The sequence below is a fragment of the Chelonoidis abingdonii genome, chromosome 1 (genome assembly GCF_003597395.2).
Source record: "Chelonoidis abingdonii isolate Lonesome George chromosome 1, CheloAbing_2.0, whole genome shotgun sequence".
NCBI classification, from domain to species: Eukaryota; Metazoa; Chordata; order Testudines; family Testudinidae; genus Chelonoidis; species Chelonoidis abingdonii.
The window spans coordinates 342489384-342511321 of record NC_133769.1 but is presented as its reverse complement, the minus strand read 5'-3'; the positions used below and the strand labels follow the sequence as shown (position 1 = coordinate 342511321).

Sequence of the window (21938 nt, the reverse complement as noted above, 5' to 3'; positions counted from 1 at the left end):
CAGGAGATTCACCTTTGCATCTCTGGTCACCCTCAGTGTGTTGTTTCTTTTGTTTCTGCAGATGTGCCCTTGAGGGCCAGCTGCTACACACTGGCAGAGCGCCTCCATCAGATAAAGAGATGAACGAGGAAGTGCTGCAATCATCTGATCATGCTGATAGCGAGCACAGAGCATGGAGACAATAAATTAAAAACTAAAAGTGGGTAGCCAGGAGATAAGACAGGGCAGGAGTGGATAATGGAGGCTCAGAAGCAGATGATAAAGCTCATGGAGGACCAAATAGAGATGCTCAGGTCCCTGATTGCCCTGCATTCAGAACACATCTTTGCTCAACTCCCCCTGGAGCCCACACAGAACTGTGTTCCATGCCCTGCCCAAACTCCCCACACGCATTCTTCACATGTTCCTGGTCCGTCGTAATTCACCTTGCACTCCACCTCTCAGCTTTGCAATCCTCATTTCAGAGCGGATCAGGTCCCTTGTAAGAAATGTTAATCTATGTATTGCTGTTTAATAAAAATTTATTCTTACAAATACAATAATTCTTTATTTGTGTCCTACACACAAGGATTGCAACAGAACTTAGCAGATCTGGAGATACAATTCATTCTCAGGCAGGAATCATTACAAGGGTCATTCAAGGTGGCAACTAAATAGTGCCTGTCTGAGTGTATTACAGAAAGACACAGTACTGTGGCTCATTGTCAAAATGCTGCTTCCCTGATTCGAATAGCTTCTAGACCTTTGGCCATGGTGCACTGTGGGCAATCTTTACTGCCCATCCTGCATGTTACAGGAAGTTTGAACAGCCCACCAGTATAGCCTGCTGAGCAGTCATTTTGGTTTATGCACCAACTACTGGAGCCAGCAACATGGAGGGAGGTACCCTTTGAAGAACTTCTCTTGCTTGCAGTTTCACTCTTGTATCAGGAAACTGGCAGAGCTTCCATGAGATGCTAGTGGACACTTTGGTGGCATTTTATGACCCACCAAAGACACCTGATAGAGCTTATGATGAAGCAGGAGAAAGAGGAGGCAGAGGAGGAGTCCAGGCATCTGCCCAGGGATGGCAGATTTGCATTGGCTGATGCTGTTCATAACACTAGGCATAGCCGCTGATTTCCCTTACATGGACTGGCATTTCTGGAGCAGGGCACCAAGCACAGACTGGTGGGATCATATCACCATGCAGACCTGGAATGACCAGCAGTGGGTCCAGAGCTTTAGCATGAAGAAAACTACATTTCTGGAGCTTTGTGAACCGCTTAACTTTGAACCTCCAGCATAAAGACACATGCATAAGGGCATCCTTGCTTAGAGAAGGTTGCTATAATCATCTGGAAGCTGGCTGCCCCAGATGCTACAGGTCCATTGCCAATCAGTTTGGTGTTGAGAAGTCAACTCTGGGTAAAAGTGGTTTCTGAGACAATCAGGCAGTATGGTTTACCCTAAAGTGGCAAGCATAAAAGATACTCCTGAAGTATTGCCAGCTTTCAGAGAACGGGGTTTCCAAACTGGGACTCATATGCCAATAGTTTTCCCTCCTCAGGGACCACATGAGTACATAAACCACAAGGGGTACTACTCCATTGTTATGCAGGCCTTCATAGACCACAGAGGTTGATTTATGAATGTCCATGTGGGCTTCACTGGGAAAGTTCATGATTCCAGAGTTGTTCACCTACCAGGAGTCTGCATTCATGGGACACTATTCCCAACAAATGACACTGTCATAAATGGAGTTACTATCTCCACTGTTATTCTGTGGCAGTGGCCATGTCATTGCCTTATATAGATACATACATTTGTGTCTGAACATTCGCTGTTTGGAAAACTACTGTGGTCGCTGAAGTAACTGCACAGTTGCTCTCTTCGATGTACAGACCAAGTTTTAATCTCTGTCCAGCATAGGCGTCTTTGTCCACCTGCGGATGTCGTCAACATTGGCCTGTCTGCATCATCTCTACTGTGTGAATCATTTATGTGCAATTCATGTAGTGGTCATACTTTACAATAAGAAAAAAAATATTTTCCAGCTTCTGGGGCAAAGTTTTCACATACGAAGTTAACATTATTTTCAAAAGGGAAACTTGAGCTGATGAACAAAAAAAAAAGTCCACTTCTGTGATGTCAGGTGCCTTTTTGGAATGGGAGATAAGCACAATATTTAGGGAATATTTAATTAGCCTTTTTTTCCTTTTCTGATTCCTTTGCAGGGTTTCATTACACAGTCAACAAAATCTCATGACCGTCTCCAACCTTGGTGTTATCTTTGGGCCGACTCTGATGAGAGCACAGGAGGAAACCGTGGCTGCTATGATGAACATCAAGTTCCAGAATATTGTAGTGGAAATTTTGATAGAGCATTATGAAAAGGTAAAAGAACTTCATCTGGAACCTTTTACTTTAATATAATTTGTGATGCAACTGGAGTTAAACATGCTATCGGATCTCCTGTTCTCTGCCTTCAGCAAATTCCTGCAAATAAGAAAAGAGTCTGCTGCATTTATAGAAGATCACTTTCAGATAGAATGTTTCCTTCTTAATCAAAGCTATGGGCCATATTCTGGCCAACTGTTATGGGGATATGAAAGGCGTAAGCACAAGGAGCAGCCACCCAGCCTTGTGCAGGAGCTGGCGAGAATCTCATTGGAAAGTGTAGTCCCTCCTCTTGGCTGGAAGCAGGCTGAGCAAACACATGGCTATGACCCTGCCCCCAACTTTTCCCTTACACCACCCAATGTTAGCACTAGACCAAAAGACATTTTCAGATGAAAAACCATGATTTTTGAAAATCCAACTCTCTTGCCTTGTTACTAATAGTACATTGGGTTACTGGAATGGGAGCAATGTTGAACATCTATTGTATTTTCCACCATTTGTGCTCTGTTTACTTTATTTCTCTTAATAGGAACATTGAAAGTAAACTAGTTCAGTTCATTTTTTTATAGTCTTGTATCTGTCAGTTTCACGTGCATATTTTGATGCACCTATCCAGTGCTGTAGTTCTTAGTGCAAAATTAAATCAAAACAAAAATCTATCTTCAGTGAACTTTAATACAAAAATTCCTACTGACCTTTTTTTTATATACAACAAACCTATCAGGTGCAAGTGTAACTGGGTAAAATGAGCAGATTGTTAATCATAACTTTAAAGAAAATGTAAGTTATCAATTGTGATTTTTTTGTGCTTATAGATATTTCACACTGCACCAGACCCCAACATTCCTCTTCCCCAGCCTGAGTCCCGTTCAGCTTCCAGAAGAACAAGAGCAATATGCCTCTCAACAGGCTCACGCAAACCCAAAGGAAGATATACCCCATGCCTGGCAGACCATGATAGTAAGTTTATTCATACTGTTAGCTATTTACCTCTCTGTTCATGTCTTGTTCTTTAGTTCTCCTGGTTGTTAATTAGTAGGCAACGGTAATTGCTGTGCACCAAGCACATTGGGTGCTTATTTGCAGTGGTTCTATGAAAAGTAACAATAGAGTGAGCAGACGTCAGTGTTGCTGAATGAGTGCTTTCCTTGCTCCTTTCACAGCATGTTATGTCAAGCAGTTCTTGTGTGGCATAAAGTGTTTGAAAATACATTGTGGTACACTTGTTATTCCAAACTAACCACCAAGTGATTTGAAATGACCTGCTCCAGACGGTAAAATGCTAAAAAGAATACAAGTTTCACTTTGTTTGCTTTTAATAAGATCTTTAAGATTGGAAATGGTATAATAGAGCATTTCACCCCATCTATAATTAGGTCAATCCAGTTGAAGTTAGTCTTGGCCAAAAGCTGTTACTATTTGACCTCTCTTCCATGTGTGTGAAATGAATTATGTGGTCTCTGTCTAAGTCCCAGTAGACAGCTATCTATACCACCAAAACCACGACACAGCTGTTGTTAATTGACACCCATGCTGGCAATCTTAACAAAAAGGCCAAGCACTGAATGGCATGGAGACTGAACTTTAAACCTAGTCCTCTATGTGGATTTATAATTAAAAGTAGAGGGGCTTTTTTTGCAGTAAATTGCCACCTAAAGTGACTCTTCATTTTCATATATACTTAAATAAAAGATCCCTCTTTATTCATTATCGCACACGTTTTTGTTTTCTTATATTACCATTAGGAGGGGTTGAACTTCAGTTCAAATTGTAGGCAAGATTGAATTTAATCTGCTAAATGTTAGCATCTCCACTGGCATGAAATTGATTCCAAATGAAGTTTTAGGTCCCATGGCTTCTCAAGGAGCCTTTATGTTACTACCATAAAAAAGTAAATTCATAGATAAAGTTGTAAATGAATGGGAGTTTTTTATGCCTAGTTGTTGTACAAGTCTCCAAAGAAGGGGAGTGCATGGGTACCTAGCATCAACTTTTCAAAATTAGATACATGCAGATGCTTATGTGTTCCTAACGTGTGCAGACACCAAACCTGTGCACTGTAACTGGGTGTCTGCTTGCACAGATGGCAAGCGAAGTGTCAGTTAGGAATCACCACTAAGACGTGGAGCTTCTTAGCTGCTACTCCAGCCTACTGGCTAAAGTAACTTTCAGTGGCCTTTGTTTAATAAAGAATTAGGTGCTACAGTGCACTGATGTGTAGCAAGCCCATATGGAACTGATCTCCATGTGCAGAGGATACATCAGCCCATGGCCTGCTGCCACCCCACCCCTTGTGTAGAGAAGTTCCACTATTTCCAGAGGTCCCTTCTCACTCTTAAAGCAGTTCAACTATATCTAAAATTAACACATTGTGCCCAGTAAAGATGACTGTAACTTGCTTTAATGAGGCCTAATTCTTGGGTCATCTTCAGGTTAAGTAGGAAAGCATTCTGAGAGCTGGGTCCACAGAGGCAAAGATGAACCTCCTGCTTCTGTTAATCCCAGGATCCAAGAGCCATATCTCCTGAGTCTTCAGCAGTGGGGCTGGAGAATAATGAGCCAGAAGTAGAAAGTTTCCAGGGCTTCAATCTGTAAAGAGACTGGAAAGTTCAAACTAAAATAAAATAGTACAAGTAGTTGCTGCAAAACAATAGAACCGGAGACTTCGGCATCAGTCTGAGTCACATGAATTGTCATGGTAGCCTATGGCTGGAGCAAGCCATCAGAGGAATATGTTACTGCATCCTTCACATAGAAGAGGGGCATAAAACAGCTGCCCCATTGAAATGCAAATTAATCAAATACCCATTTTCTTTGGAGAACTGTCACCTGCAAAAGCCATATACTAACGAGTTTGCTGATTATTGAAGGCTTCAGGGGCCACATATGCATTAGGGAAATGGACACTTTTAGAAAGTGTAATTTACACACAAAATGTCATTTTTCTTCTTTTTCCCCACTCCTCTTCAGGTGATTCATACAGTAGTAGTCCAGACAGCACCCCGATGGGCAGCATAGAATCACTCTCGTCTCATTCGTCAGAACAAAACAGCACCACAAAATCTGCCTTATCCCAACCAAGGGAGAAATCGGGAGGAATTCCATGGATTGCATCTCCACCTTCTTCCAATGGACAGAAGAGCTCAGGCCTCTGGACCACAAGTCCAGAATCCTCCTCTAAGGAGGATGCAACGAAAACAGATGTGGAGTCAGACTGTCAAAGTGTTGCTTCTGTCACTAGCCCAGAGGATACATCTCCACCAATAGATCTGACCAAAAAAGGGCTTTATGGTCTGTCTGGGCTGAAAAGGTCTGCAGCTTCCTCCCTCAGATCAATCCCTTCAGCAGACGGTAGGTCCTATATGTTGTGTTAGAATCATAGAGTTAGAAGAGACCTCAGGAGGTCGTCTAGTCCAACCCCCTAATCAAAGCAGGACCAATCCCCAGATTTTTACCCCAGTTCCCCAGATGGCCCCCTCAAGGATTGAACTCACAACCCTGGGTTTAACAGGCCAATGCGCAAACCACTGAGCTTAACATGATGCACCAGAAAAAATTAAGTTAATCAAAAGGCTATTGAAAATAATTGATTTTGTTCATTTGCTTTGGAATCTTTCCACCATGTTCTTTTGTTGTTCAGACATTTTTTGAGCAATATTTGTGCCCTTTGCATAGTTTAGAAGGCATCACCCCTCCTCACAACTTGGAACAGTGGTCTCACCTCACCCAGCACTGCTTAGTTACATGTAGGGCTGGAGTAGCTAGCCAGGATTCAGCACTCTCAGAGATGAGTCTTGCATCATGATTAAAGGTGACAAGACCTGGGGTTTGAATTCAAGTCCATAGGGCTCTGGGCTGAGAACACACCGTCCCCAGCAACTCACTTTCACCGCTTCAGGCTATATGCTCGCTTTATTTTCAGCTGCATCTCATAAGAGGTCGAGACTGTTTCTATAATAACTGGATCCGAGATCATGACTACCAGTACCTTGAATTGCAAGGTGAATTGTCAAGTGGTGCAGAAGGCTAAGCGCTGTTGTAATGTGCTCTAGCCAGTGTGTCCTACTTAGAAGATGGCATTTCTTTAAGTGGTCCCAAAAGAGGGTCAGCAAGTATGTGGACAAGGGGAATCCAGTGGATATAGTGTATTTAGATGTTCAGAAAGCCTTTGACAAGGTCCCTCACTAAAGGCTCTTAAGCAAAGTAAGCTGTTATGGGATAAGAGGGAAGGTTCTCTCATGGATTGGTAACTGGTTAGAAAATAGGAAACAAAGGGTAGGAATAAATTATCAGTTTTCAGAATGAAGAGAAGTAAATAGTGGTGTCCCCCAGGGGTCTGTACTGGGACATGTCCTATTCAACATATTCAAAAATGATCTGGAAAAAGGGGTAAACAGTGAAGTGACAAAATCTGCAGATGATACAAAAGTATTCAAGGTAGTTAAGTCCCAGGCAGACTCTGAAGAGCTACAAAAAGATCTCTCAAAACTGGGTGACTGGGCCACAAAATGTCAGATGAAATTCAATATTGATAAATGCAAAGTAATGCACATTGGAAAACATAATCCCAACTACACATATAAAATGATGGGGTCTAAACTAGCTGTTACCACTCAAGAAAGAGATCTTGGAGTCATTTTGGACAGTTCTCTGAAAACATCCACTCAATGTGCAGCGGCGGTCATAAAAGTGAACAGAATGTTGGGAATCATTAAGAAAGGGATTGATAATAAACAGAAAATATCATATTCCCTCTATATAAATCTATGGTACACCCACATCTTGAATACTGTGTGCAGATGTGGTTACCCCATCTCAAAAAAAAATATTGGAATTGAAAACGGTTCAGAAAAGGGCAACAAAAATTATTATGGGTATGGAGCGGCTGCCATACGAGGAGCAATTAATAAGACTGAGATTTTAGAGCTTGGAAAAAAGATGACTCAGGGAGGATATGATAAAGATCTATAAAATTATGACTGGTGTGGAAAAAGTAAATAAGTAAGTGTTATTTCTTCCTTCTCATAACACAAGAACTAGAGGTAAATGAAATTAATTGGCAGCAGGTTTTAAACAAACAAAAGGAAGTATTTCTTCAGACAAGGCACAGCAACCTGTGGAACTCCTTTCCACAGTTTGTTGTGAAGACCCAGACTATAACAGAGTTAAAAAAAAGAACTAGATAAGCTCATAGAGGGTAGGTCCATCAATGGCTGTTAGCCAGGATGGACAGGGATGGTGTCCCTGCCTCTGTTTGCCAGAAGCTGGGAATGGGCAACAATGGATGGATCACTTGATGATTACCCTGTTCTGTTCATTCCCCATGGGGCACCTGGCATTGGCCTCTGTTGGAAGACAAGATAGTGGGCTAGATGGACCTTTGGTCTGACCCAGTATGGCCGTTCTTATGTTCAACTATAGCTTATAATCTAGCCAGTAGGTTACAAAGGTGTGGCTGAACATGTCTGTGTGCATAGATGGGATGAAAGAAGAGATTTTTGGCCACTTCTCCTGTTTTGGAATCCAGAAACTGAGTACAGTCCATCACAAGATGATTTCACAATACCTTAATAATTGACTGGGCATTGCCCTTAAAAATAGATACCAAAAGAAGTCAATTTATGTATGTTGTGGATTACTAAGGTTAACACAATCATTGAGACAATAAATTCTGATGGATTGAGCATGAGATTTGGAACCAGGAATCCCTGAGTTCTACCTCTAGCTCTTCCACTGATCTGCTGTGTAGATTTGTACAGTGCTTAGCACAATGAAGTTATGCAGGGCTCCTAAGTGCTACTTCAGTACAAATAAATAGATCAACTTGAGTAATTGTTTCCTCATCTAGAAATTGGAGCCTTTATTAAGTAAAATCTACCTGCCTTGCAAGAAGTATATGAAATTTATTAGTGCTTTGAAAATGTGAAGCACTGTATTATTAGAAACCTGTGAAAGTCATATATAAAAACAAAGCAGGTACAATGACATATCTTTTTCGAAGGCTTCCTGGCTGTTACTACTGAATATTTATATAATATTACATTAGGGCCTTCTGTTTCTGTCAGATAAAATCCAAGCTATGCAAAGTTTGTTTTATTTTATTAAGATATGGTAACAAAATAGTCATTTAAACAAGTTTTAATTTTCATTTACAAAAACCTCATAAACCTGTTTTTGTTTGTTTGTTTATTCTGTTTTTATTGGGGGGGGGAGCTATTAGTGTTAGACAGACAGGAGGCGGGCTTGTGTAGTGTTTTACTAATGGAGTTTTAGCATCATTAGTGTTCAGAAAAAGTATTATCTATTCGTCAGTGCAGCATAACAATTTTCTGCCTTCTTCAAAGTTTTAGTATTAATCTCTTCGTTTTTGGTGGTGATGCTTTTCTAGTTACCTTTCTGCTTGATAGGCTGTCTGTTCTCTTTCTTAGTAAGCACTGTCTCTACCTATTTTATTTCTTTTTAAAAATCCTGCTTTCTTATGTATGATATACACGTTATTAAGGCACACTGAAATCTTATTATATTCCCCGCACTGTGGTTGTTCCCTGTAGGTAACAAAAGTTGCAGTGGATCTGTACAGAGCTTAGCCTCAATTGATGCCAAAGATACACAAAAGGCTCCACTGAATCCTGAGTTGCCACCCAAAATGTGCAGAAGATTGAGACTGGATACTGCATCAAGTAATGGTTATCAGAGACCAGGATCTGTGTAAGTCATCAAGACTTAGTGGAGATTTGATGTATTATTGCATTATGTTTCCCATACAAACTATCCTATACAGCCGGGTAAATGATGGGACAAGTATTCATGAATATTTGCTGAGATAAATCAAATGAAATTGTCATCTTTGAGAATTTGAGAATAAGCTTCATAAACTCTGAAAACTAGGCAAATGGGGGATTACCCAAAGTGTATTGAAATCAGTGGCAGAGCTCTCTGAATAATGGATTTTTTGGTTTATTGCCAGTTCTGAAAAATAAAAAATGCTTTGGGTTGAACTGAAATCAAAATTTATTGGAATTTTTGGCTAATTGGTTTGGGTTGAACCAAGACATTTCATTTCATGTGTAATTAATAAAAGCCAAAGAAATGAAGGGCTAGAGTCACAGAAACAGAGGACAAGGGAGTGATACCCCCCTTATAACCTTTAGCCCAGAGTTTAGGGCACTCACATGGGATGTGAGAGACCCAGCTTTGAATCCCTGTTTTGAAGCAGTGACTTGAATGCAAATTTCCCCCCTTCTAGGTGAGTGCCCTAACCACCAGACTATAGGCTATTCTAGTTCTGGGGTCTTCCAGTCTCTCCTGTTGAAGCTGTTCCACTTTGTATAAATAATTAAGAAGTCAACAGAGCAGGGACTGAAACCTGGGTGTGCCCCTTGGTATGGGAATGCCCTAGCCACTGGGTTGTAGAGTCATTCTCACTCTCCCAGTGACTATTCAATTATTTTGCACAAAGTAGAACAGCTTTAGTGGGAAAGATTGAGAGATGCCCACCCCAAAATACCCTATATCTTGGTGGTGAGGGCAGTCACTCTAGAGGGGGAGACCTGGGTTCAAACCCCTGCTCCAGAGCAAGGATTCAAACCTAGGTTTCCATCATCCCAAGGGAGTGCCCTAACCTATAGGTTAAAGGTGATAAGCGAGGGGCTGTACAACTGCCATGGCCGCCTCCTCCAGTGGCTTTGTGAATGATGCCCAAATCCACCTGTGACTGTAGCCTGAAAAGTCGAAATGTTTCACTGTGGCATTGTTGAAATGGTCTGTTCGGACATTTCCAAAAGTTTTTGTTTGTTTGTCTTTTGTTTTGGCCAAAACAAATCAACAAGTATTCATCCGTGAAATGTTTTGGTCAATCTGAATCTTCATTTATTGGTGAAAAAGTTTCATCTGAAAAATTTTCCCAGGTCTAATCAGCAAAAGAGGGAAAGTGGGGAAGCAAAGCCAAAGCCCAAGAGCTTCAGCCCCAGGCTGGGGGCCTATAACCTGAGCCCTGCCACCCAAGGCTGTAACCTTCGGGCTTTGGCCCTGGGCAGTGGGGCTCAGGCTTCAGCCCCAGGAGGTGGGGCTTGGGCTTCAGCTTTGGCCCCAGGCCCCAGCAAGTCTAACGCCAGCCCTGGCGACCCCATTAAAATGGGATCGCAACTCACTTTGGGATCCCGACCCACAGTTTGAGAACTGCTGCCTTAGATTATTAAAACTGAAATAACTCTATGCAATTAATTGAAAGGGACAAGTTTAAAACCAGATGCCTCTTAACTCCATTTTCAGAGTGGCCGCAAGAGCCCAGTTGTTCGAAAGTGCTGGTTCACTTAAACAAACTTCTTCAGGACGGTAAGTGCCCTACACAATTGAATTTTAGTTAAAAATCAAAGCCATATGCTCTCAGAGACTGACGTGGAGGAGTGAGAAACAATACTTTGTACATTCCAAGGAAGCATCCCTTGCCATGCAAAGGCCCCTGTTTGTCAGGCTCATCCTTTCTATACCTCTCATAAAAAAAGAGAGATTTAGACTATTGATTTTCTCCATCCACTGCGACAGTACCTGTACAGAAGCCAAAGACAGTAGGCTGCCTCTTAGTGAAACTGCACTTTCCAAACTTTAGCTTTGGATAAAAATAATCAGGCTTGTTACTTTTCTTCCCACTACAGCTTCCTTGCTTCAGTTTCCATTAGTTGTTTACACAGTCGTAGAGATTTGTTTTCATCTTGTCACTTTAATTATAGTAGAGCCGACATCCGTTCCTTGAACGGCATTCCTCTAGGAAGTGGAAGCATCTCTATATTGTCCAACCTCTTCCTTCCATTCTGCTTTATTTTTCTTTTTAATCGCATTTCATTGTGGGCTTCCATACATTTCCCAACCAAAGGGCTAAATTAAAGGCAAATAAGCAGTTCCAGATCCAGCCCCAGGAGAGTGTTCAAGCACCATCAGAAGATGGCTCAAGTCTAAGGCTAAGATTTTGTCATGGTTGTTTTTAGTAAAAGCCACGGACAGGTTGCAGGCAATAAACAAAAATTCACGGAAGCCAGAGACCCCTCCTTGGCTTTTACTAAAAACACTTGGAGGGCATGCGGGGAGAGAAAGCGCCATGGAGACTAGCACCTGCTCCTGTGGCAGGAGCTGACTGCTGCTGCTCCAGCTCCAGGAGGGCTGACCCAACCCCAGACACTGCTCTGGCAGGCCAGGGACTGCTGCTCTGGCAGTTCCAGGGCTAGCCGCCAGTCAGCTGTTCTAGAGGCCCTGGGGCTGGCCACCGGTCAGCTGTTCTGGCGGCTGTTGCTCCAGCAGCCCCAAGGCTGACAGCTGCTCCAGCCTTGCCCCAGAAGAGGTAAGTCACAGTGGTCCCAAAAAGTCCTGGAATCCGTGACCTCCGTAACAGAATTGTAGCCTTACCCATGTCCCTTCTTCCATGATTTTATAAGAAATCAGCCAATGCTTGCTGGCAAGACTGAGCAGCACTTACTTACATAATTACAAACCCAAGACTGTTAAAAAAATCAAATGTATATAAAAACTGTATATTTTATATCTTACTTCCCCCCACCCTTGCTGTGTACCTTGTCTTTATTGTAAGCACTTTGAGGTAGTAAGACTCCAAGAGCTCAATCCATTTAGCTTAAAGAGAAGGTTAAAGGGTGACTTGATGACAGTTTGTAAGTTACAAAATGAGGAACATGAAAACCAAAAATTTGATAGTGGACTCTTCAGTCTCTCAGACAGAGAGATATTGTGATGCAATGGCTGGAAGTTGAAACTAGATGAATTCAGACTGGAAATAAGATGCAAATATTTAACAGTGAGGGTAATTAATTATTGGAACAATTTACCAAAGGTAGTCACGGATTCTCCGTCACTGGCAATTTTAAAATCAGTATTGGATTACATAAGAACGGCCATACTGGGTCAGACCAAACATCCATCTGTCCCAGTATCCTGTCTTCCTAGAGTGGCCAAGGCCAGGTGCCTCAGAGGGAATGAACAGAACAGGTAATCATCAAGTGATCCAGCCTCTGTGATCCTCCATCCCCTGTTTTTAAGAAAAAATCCTCTAGTTCAAACATGAATTAATTCAGGAAACTTCCATGGGCTGTATTATACAGGAGGTCAGGCTGGATGATCACAGCGGTCCATTCTGGCCTTTTAATTTATGAGACTGGAATCACGGCCACCTTTTTGTGTAGCACTTAGAACAACAAGCCCCTGAGCCTAATGAGACCTCCAAGCAATAGAGTAACAGACATATAACATCCAATAACAATAATCCATGGAACTGTAGGAGCTGATGTGAAACGCAAGCAGGCAGGCACCAAAATGCTTAGTAACTTACAGTCCAAGTCTGACAGCTAACTGCTACCCAGCAGGTGGCAGGATCCAATTCAAGAGAAAGCTGATCAGTTTGAGTTGCCAGGACCTTATGATGTTACATAAGGGAGGGAGGGAGGAGACAGCAGCATGGCTGAATCGAGTGGGGCACAGATATTTGTTTTGTGTGGCGCACAATCTGAGGGAGCCTCGATAGAGCCCTGCTCCGCTGTTTTCTGGCACTCTACCTCCACCATACTCTGCTCCTCCTCCTTCCCACTGTGTTGCTCCGCTTCCTCTCTCCTCAGCTCCCATTCTGCTGTACTTATGTATAAACCACATAAGAAGCAAAAGTCTGACAAAGAAGGAGGTAGCTGTGCAGCTTCATAATGGGAGTGGAGGGCAGATGTTAGATGGCAAAGGAGGAAAGGTTTGACAGGCTTAATAGCTCCTCTATCCAGTCTTCAGAAGAAAGCAGATCAGTGACAATAAAAAGGAGAATGAGAGGTCAGCAGACAGAATGAGGAAGGAAGAGATGAAAGGTGGCTCAGCTGTTAACTGCAGTAGTGTCTGAGTCAGACCAGTCTCTGCAGCAAGGGAGCAGTCAGAAGCAGTTCTTGCTTAAACCTGAATGCATGCTATGCACATGAGGGCCAAACTGAGCCCTTAAAGCTTTCTTCTGTCTCTTTGCTCCACTGAAATTATGGTAAATATGACCTGTCTCACCCCACGAGTAAATTTTCTTGATCTCTCCATAAAAGCCTACTAGAAAAGGTATGTGCATTCATAAAAATACAAATATATGGATTATTTTAACAGAGAAGGGGGGAAAACACAGACACACTTATGCAGGAAATTCCAGCAGTAAAAGTGTGGTAAACTCTGACTTTACAGTGTTACTGACACCTTCATCCATATGAGGTGTTTCTGGAGTGTCTATTGCTTGGTATCTGAGCTTTGAGATCCAGTGTCCTTCTGTAAGTTAGTACAGGAGCCCACACTGTTAGCTCATGTATGTAAATGTTGCAGTGTTAAAGGGGCACTGTGCATTCTGTTATAGATGAAGCTGCAATACAATGTGTAATTCAGTTTCTAACATTTGTGTCTGCCAAGTAAAATTTTGCCAATATGTTCCACCATGAGGCTTTGGCCCTACAAGCTGCCCTGCACGCACAGACCTCAATTCCCAGGCCCCAGTCAGTGGGGTTCACCAGAAGTCTTCTCACACAGATCAACTTCCAAGATCAGGACCTAAAACAAGGATTTTTCCATTTCCTCACCTTTGTTACAAAGTTCAAAAAAAACAAAAAACCAACCAACCAGAAGCAATTTTGGACATGAAAAATAAAATGTTGTTGAATGTAGTGCTCATGTGTAGCATCACATTTTGGTAGCCCAAGAGAATAAAGCATGCACTCTGCGAGCAAGCTGCAGAGCGCCGCAGGCTTCTCACTTACCAGTCCCCCAAGGGTGTCATCCCTACACTGGGGCTGATTAAGAGTGGATCAGTCTCTGTATCCATTGAGTCCATCAGGAAGGAGTTGGACAATTCCTGACAATTCGTTTCATGTAGGCCACCAAACAATCATCAGATAGTAACAGCTTTTGGTCCCGCTGAAGAAGAACCAGCAGCCTAGAAGAAAGCCTCTATTCAATTATTAATCTCTGGAATCACCAGTGTCCCTTGCTTCCAGATTTTCAACTACTTTTTCCCAATCCAAGATCCAGCTTCTAAATAGCCGCATTGCGATTTGTAGAGTCTACCACCTGAAACAAAACATTGTCATCTACACAATGGGTGACATTTTCAAAAGCAATGATTTAGGAGCACAAGTCCCATCGACTTTCATTTTCCAACAGGTATCTGCCAATTGTCTCCTTTACTATCACTCTTGTGATCTGGACATGCTTAATACCCTTCCTAGAAACAGCATTTTTCAACTTTTTCCCCTAGCTTAGTCAGCTGTAATGTACCCCTGCCATGAACACCCCTCTGTTGCTTGCTTCCTTTATCTCAAACCTGTGCACTGTTTTCAGCTGTACATGAATGTGTGTCTTCCACAGTTAGGGTGACCAGATGTCCCAGTATTATTGGGACTGTCCTGATATTAGGGGCTTTGTCCTATATATGCAATTATACTCCCCACCCTGGAAAAAAAAAGTGTCCTGATTTTTCACGCTTGCTATCCGTTCACTTTGTCCACAGTGGTATCAGTTTGATTAGATCTCTTTGTTCAGAAAGCAACAAAATGAGTGTTCTAAATTGGTGCATTTCGGTAGGCAGAATATGTGCCCATTCCCAGATCTTTACTCAGATTTTGATAACTCTCTCCCTCATTCCAGTCCCAGCTGCATTTTTGCCTCCCCATCCTCATTACTTTTCCCTTTCCCTCAAACCTAGCTTTAAGGCTAAGTTATCAATCTGGTGGAGCACCCAGCTATCAGGCCATGGTGTATCCCTTTGCTCCAAACTGGATCTGATCCCTGTCACTGATGTATAATACCTATGACAGAAAAGCAGCATAGTTATTATTTCTTTATGCATATATTGCTGTATTGCCCAGCAGCTCCAATGGGGATTGAGGCCCCGTTGTGATAGATGTTGTACAAAAATACACAAATAGTCCCTGCCTCGAAGAGCTTACAGTCTGGGAAATAGTATCAGCGGGGTAGCCATGTTAGTCTGGATCTATAAAAAGCATGCATCTGACAAAGTGAGTATTCACCCACAGAAGCTTATGCTGTTAGTCTATAAGGTGCCACAGGACTCTTGGTCACTTTTTAGTCTGGGAAATGTGAGGTTTCCTGTTCTCTAGCTTTCCATTAGGGGCACACAGCACTCTTGGGGGATCAGTAAATGAGAATCTACTGACCAGAGTGAACATCATAGCATAGAGGTGACCACAAATGCACACGAGGGAACAGCTCGAAGAATGAGAGAGAGGGTACAGTGATCATGATTTCATCTGAGTTGGCAGCAAGGTCCCGGGGGAACAGGCTCAGGATTTGAATCAATGTGGCTTGGTAGTATGATGTCTAGAGAAGTGGGGATGACCTACATTCCTTTTTTCATCTCTTCCTTGCTATGTAATTAAACATATCCATCCAGTCATCATCGTTGTCCTCTTGCTTCTGTGCCTTATTTCACATGTCCTTGTACACCTGGAAGCCACGTGCCTCCACACTCTGTTCTCCTTCAAGCTCCACCTTAGACTATACCTCAAGGCCTATAAATCCATGCCCTATAAATCCATGCAAAGAAGTGTTATCTAATCAGTTATCTGACAGTCTTATACAAAGTGTAACACTTTAAAAGAATCCAAACAAAATCTCTGGAACTAACAATTGCATCCCGTTCCTTTCTTTCATGTGTACGTTGTCTGCCTAGAGTATATTCTTTACAGCAGGAATCTTAACACTTCAGACTACCTATAAAGTGCTTAGAGAGACAAGGTGGGTGAGGTAATATCTTTTATTAGACCAACTTCTGTTGGTGAGAGAGACAAGTCAAGTCACACAGAGCTCTTCTTCATGTCTTTTACTCAGAATGTCATAGAGAATTACAAGGTGGGACAGATTGTTTTGCATAAGTAGTTAGAGGAAGTGGGGGAAAGGCAGCTTGGGTGTGTTTGTTGGGGGGTGGTTGTTAGTGGGTTATAGGTTGTTGTAATAAGCCATGAATCTAATGTCTCTTTTGGGTCCATGGTTTTTAATGTCAGCCAAAATTATGAATTTAAGCTCTCAGGCTCGTCTTTTGAAAGTGTTGTGCAGGTTTCCTTGGCAGATGAGGACTCCTGGTCTGTGGGGAGCTTGGTTTTGATGATGAGCTTGGAGGGGCAGGGGCTCTGGCACCATGCAATAATCAATAATATTTTGATGATCTGCTGAGATTTAGATAATCACCCAGATGTTTTGATGCCAGCAATCATAACTCATCATTAGGGGATTCAGGAAAAATGTAAAAGTAAGCCTGAAAATGGGGAGTGTCATAGGGCAGCCCCTGCCTGGAGTGCCCTCCTGTGGCAAGCCATGGCATGGCACACTTGTTTCAGTTTCTCCTCTCAGGTGACCCACTAATTCTCTTCAGGCTTTCTTGTTTCAGTACTGCCCTTCGTGATTTATTACAACAACATAATCCATAGCAAAAGTCCCAAACGTGTAGTCCATTTCTCACCCCAGCACAAGCAGTCGTTATAACTCAAGACACCTCATCCCTTGATGCCCCACATACTGCACATGCCTTCAACCATGCCTGGACTCTGTCAGTTTTCTCCTGTCCTTGTACCAGGACAGATTTCCACTCTTCCCACTGGGAACCCCCACAGCATTTTGTGTGGGAGCATCCCTCACTCCCCTGCCTTCTCATGTTTTCTCTGGGTCCAGCTCACTGGTCTTGGAGACGTCAGAAGTTAAGCTCCTCTGCTGCTCTCCTTCTTTCAGTCCTCTCCATCCCTTGGTTTCAGTTCTCCAACTTAGAGCCAGGAGGCAGCTCCCTCCTTCAGCCCTCTCTGGTCCTCTGGCCCTGGTTTTTATCTTGGAGACGCCAACCAGAAAGCTCCTCTTGCTACTCCTCTGCCTTCAACCTGTCCCCAGGAACCACCCTTATGCTTCCCTCTAGGACCATTCCAGACCCCTGGTCTTTGCCAGTGCCCACCTGCCCTTCCTGACTGAACCAGCCTGCTGTGACTCACTGGGACTTTCTGTCACCGGCTCTCTCCCTGATCTTTTCTCCCAGCTGCTGTCGTGCCCTCTTCATTGGCTAAATGGAAGCACCTGCTCTGGCACAGGGGAGCTGACCTACTTGCTTTACTGGGGCCTGCCACCCTATGAGGGGAAGACAAATGTATTCTCCGCTAGGTAACCTGATCAACTTAAGTTAAGGAAAGTGAGCTCTTAGGAGAGGTAGGTGCCATTATCTAACTCTTCTATGCACTGAACAGCATGAGTAACTCTTTTCTTCAAAATAATGTTAGTCCTTTGAAGAGCCTCGCTATAGATGATAGTGCTATTTTCACACCCTCTTCGACTGACAACATAGTTGAAAGAAAGCATTACCACCACAAGAGAGAATGTCCATCTGCGCAGTTGCACACAATAAGATTACCTTGAGTTGTGAAAGCTTGGTAACACTTGCAGCTGGACAGTACCATCACAGGAAAATGATATCGTAATAATCACAAAATGTGATGGAGATTGAGGGATTAATCAGGAGCCTGAAAATTAGTCAAAAAATCATGTAAATATATTCCTAGATTAGGCCTATCCCTGTGCTATTACACACACACTGTTTTATTTGTACACGCCGTCAGTGGGGCATAATTATTCTGTATGTCAAGGATAATAACAACAAATTAAGGTAATGAGAAGATCACTTGAAGAAACTCTTAATTCAACCAAACTTGCTCACACTTGAGTGCATTTATATGACTGTGCAGTCAATTAATCACTACATTTCATTCACTTGTTTTATAGGTGCATGACTTGACACTCAGGTCCCTACAAACTCTCTCTTAATTGGAAATGCAAGACCGACACCCTATTTTTTCTCAAATTTATTTCATTTTTGGAGATAAACATCCCTCCATTCAGCTGAAATTGGTACATTTCACTAAACATAAGGAAGTGCCAGAGAGAGAAAGAATTGTATTTATTCCATGTATCTCATTTTAACGCTACAATAAAAATCAACATATTCTGACTCCAGGAAAGCTAAATAGCTTATTTCTCCATACAACACACACTCCACACACATTACCATTTCTTCTCTCTGTGTTCTTAGTTTCCTCTCCTCACTGTAGCATTTGAACTCCTAACCTTGGTTTAGAACACAGCCTGAGTGTAGTGGTTGACAACCTTACCGAATATTGAGGGTATTGCATATTAGCCATGTATTTATAATCATCTCTGTGGTTTATTACATTCAGTACAGGATACCTTGGATTATCTGGTTTTTGGTCTCATGTTTGTATTATGTATAGTTTTATGGTTAAGTGATATGGGAAATAGATATTTTGTGGAAGAACTATGAACATGGCAGCATACTTATCATATATGTTTATAGAGCTCTTTATCATATCAAATTAAAGAGGAGGGCTTGTGGTTAGGGCACCTCACTGGGACTCTGTAGATAAGAGTTCAGTCCCAGACAGGTCCCGGACTTCCTGTGTGATCTTAGACAAACTATCAGATCTCTCTTTGCATCAGTTCCCCAGCTGTAAGAGGGAGTAACAAAACTTCCTTGTTTGTCTTGTCTGTTTAGATAGTCCCTGCCCTGAAGGCTTATGATCTCTCACTATGTGTTTGTACAGTGCCTACAAAACTAGAAGAACCAATCAAAGTTGGCTCCAGTAGGTGCTGCTAGAATACAAATACATCAACAGGAGGCACAATCTATTTGTTTTGGGATTGAGTTCAGGGTTTCTCTTCCCTGCTAGAAATGAGAGGCAGAGATATCTGGAGTGGTGTGCTATCCTCCTTACCACCACCACCACCACCACCCACACAAAAGGGGCTATGGTCAAGGTTTTCAAAAGTGTCTAGTGCTATTGGGTGTCAAACTTAAGACCCCTTAAAAGGGCCTGATTATCAAAAAGTGCTAAAAATAAGGCCCCTTTAAGGTGCCTTGAAGAGGATACCCAAAAATTGAAGTATGAGCTTTGTGAAAATCTAGGTCTGTGCTGACTGGAGTTTATTAGAGATCGGGTGGGTGAGGCAATATTTTTTATTGGATCAACTTCTATTTGTGCGAGAGACGAGCTTTTGAGCCACACAAAGCTCTTCTTCAGGTCTGTGAAAGGTACTCCGAGCCTCACAACTAAATGCAGGGTGCAGGGTGGAACGGATTGTTTAGCATAAGTAGTTAGCAGATATTCTAGGGGACATTCAAGTTAGAGAGGCCTGTTAACATCTCTGCAATCATAGGACAAAAAGAAGGGGGTTAGTGGGCTACAGATTGTTGTAATAAGTCAAAACTCCAGTGTCTCTGTCCAGTCCATGATTTTTAGTGTGTAGCAGTTATAAATTTAAGCTTCCAGCCTTGTCTTTTGAGTGTTGGGTGGATTTCCTTTGGGAAAGAGGATTGATATGTCAGATATAGAGTGATTGCTTTATGAAAAGTGTTCACCCACAGGTGATAGGGAGTTTTTGTCTTTTATCATTTCCTTTGTAAGTTCATTCAAGAGCGTAGTTATTGTCTGGTTTCACCCACATAGTTGTTATTAGGGAATTTAGAGCACAGTGTAAGGTACACCACATGTTGTGATAGAATGTGCAGGATCCATGGATCTTGAAAGGTGTGTCGTGGGGGGTGTAGCAGTGGAGATATTTCTGCAGGTTTTGCATCTGTTGTTCTGGCAGGGTTTGGTGCTGCTTTAGTGGGTGTGTCCTGGTCAGTGGGGAGCTTGCTTCTGATGATGATCTTAGAAAAGTTATGGGGTTGTTTGAAGACCAGAAGAGGAGGTTCAGCAAAGATTTCTTTCAGTACAGGGTCCTCACTGACTGTGGGTTGTGGTTGGTTGATGATACCCCACATGGGTTCCAGTGTGGGATGGTAGGCAACAACTAGGGGTGTGTGGTTGGAAGGGGGGTTCCATTTCTGTATTGAAGCAGGTTCTCCTGGAGTATTTGGATGTCCTATTTCATGATGCAGTCTACTTCTCTGTTGGAGTGTCCTTGTGTGGTAAAGACAATTTTGAGTGTGTTAAGATATATATCCTAGACTTTGTCCTCTGAGCACACTCTGTAATATCTGAGTGCCTGGCTGTAGATAATAGATTTCTTGATGTTTTCGTGGTGGTTACTGGATCTATGAAGGTAGGTGTGCCGATCCATTGGTTTCTTCTATATAGTTGTCTTTGGGGTTCCATTATTGAAGCTGATTGTCATGTCCAGGAAGTTGATGCTTAGTGTGGGAGTGTTCCAGAGAGTAAGAGTGCCATGAAGGAATATCAGGACTTATAAAAGCCATTCTCAAACCACTCACCACACAAAGGGCCAGCTTCCTCCAAGACGCAACCAACTCCTTCCAGAAACTCCACTGCATTAGCAACCTCCCTCCAAACACCAGCCTCGCTACCATGGATGTCACTTCCCTATACACCAATGTCCCTCACAATGACAGCATAGCATCCTGCCTCATATATTTATAAGACAGTGGACAGTCCTCAGATATCCATCCTGAACTCATTTACCAAATTCATCCATTTCATCCTCACCCATAACAATTTTAAATTCAACAACAAACAGTTTGTCCAAGCCATGGGAACAGCTGTGGGTACTAGAACAGCTCTGCAATATGCCAGCCTCTTCATGGACCACCTTGAAGAAGAATTTCTGGACAAATGCATCGTGAAACCAATGATATACCTGAGATACACTGAGAATATTTTCATCCTCTGGACAGACGGCTTAAACTCAGATTTCCACCACAACTTCAGCACCCATCTATTAAACTCTCTCTGGAACCCCTATTGGGGAAGGGTTCCTTCCTTCCTAATTCCTACAGGGGTGCTTGGAGCTCCAAAAGTGGGTGTGGAGGAGGCAGGGGAATGGCTGAACCATCCTTCTACATCAATCTGCACAGCAGCCCTGGCACACAGGGTGGAGCAGAGAGGTCCTTAATGTGTAAATTGTGTCCACCTTAATATAACCGTTTGAGTTCACTAATTTCATTTCATGGGAGGAAAGTTGGGGGGAATTATGCTGAAAAATTAAAATCTACCACAGGTGGTATATTAGATCATTGAGTTAACGTTCTGATTGGGAAGAAAGTGCTACCGATAATCTCCAGTTTCATCACCAACTGCAGTTGGTGCCCATAAATGATTTATATCTCTATCTGATATATCTCTATCTTTATATCTATATCTGATTTATTATGATGCCCATAAATGTTTATATCTCTACTTTTAGAGTTGGGAAAAATGAGGTACAAAGAAATGACATGACTTTCCCAAGGCCTTACAGAAAATCATGTGCAGAGCTGGAGTTAGTCTAGATAGATTCCTGACTTTTCTCTAGAACTCTGTCAGGATTCCTCAGTTCCCAGTTCAGTGCTCATTAGACCACTCTGCTTCTCAGATATTTTAATTCATTTTTTCCCCCTTTTCCTGTTTCTAACAAACATATTTTGATCTTTCAGCCAAGCCAAAGCCATGTATTCCTGTAAAGCTGAGCACAGTCATGAGCTCTCCTTCCCACAGGGGGCGATATTTTCAAATGGTAAGATGTATTAGATAGTCTTCCTTTAC

At 42.4% G+C, this 21938-nt stretch overlaps 1 protein-coding gene across 1 annotated transcript in view; it reads left to right on the top strand.

Annotated features, from left to right (window-relative positions):
- Positions 1–21938, top strand: part of ARHGAP42 (Rho GTPase activating protein 42) — a 216456-nt gene that overhangs the window by 191006 nt on the left and 3512 nt on the right. Inside the window, 6 exon segments of the mRNA XM_032788432.2 lie at positions 2217–2376; positions 3198–3342; positions 5353–5733; positions 8934–9090; positions 10654–10716; positions 21830–21909. Of these exon segments, the coding sequence (XP_032644323.1) occupies positions 2217–2376; positions 3198–3342; positions 5353–5733; positions 8934–9090; positions 10654–10716; positions 21830–21909 (986 nt within the window).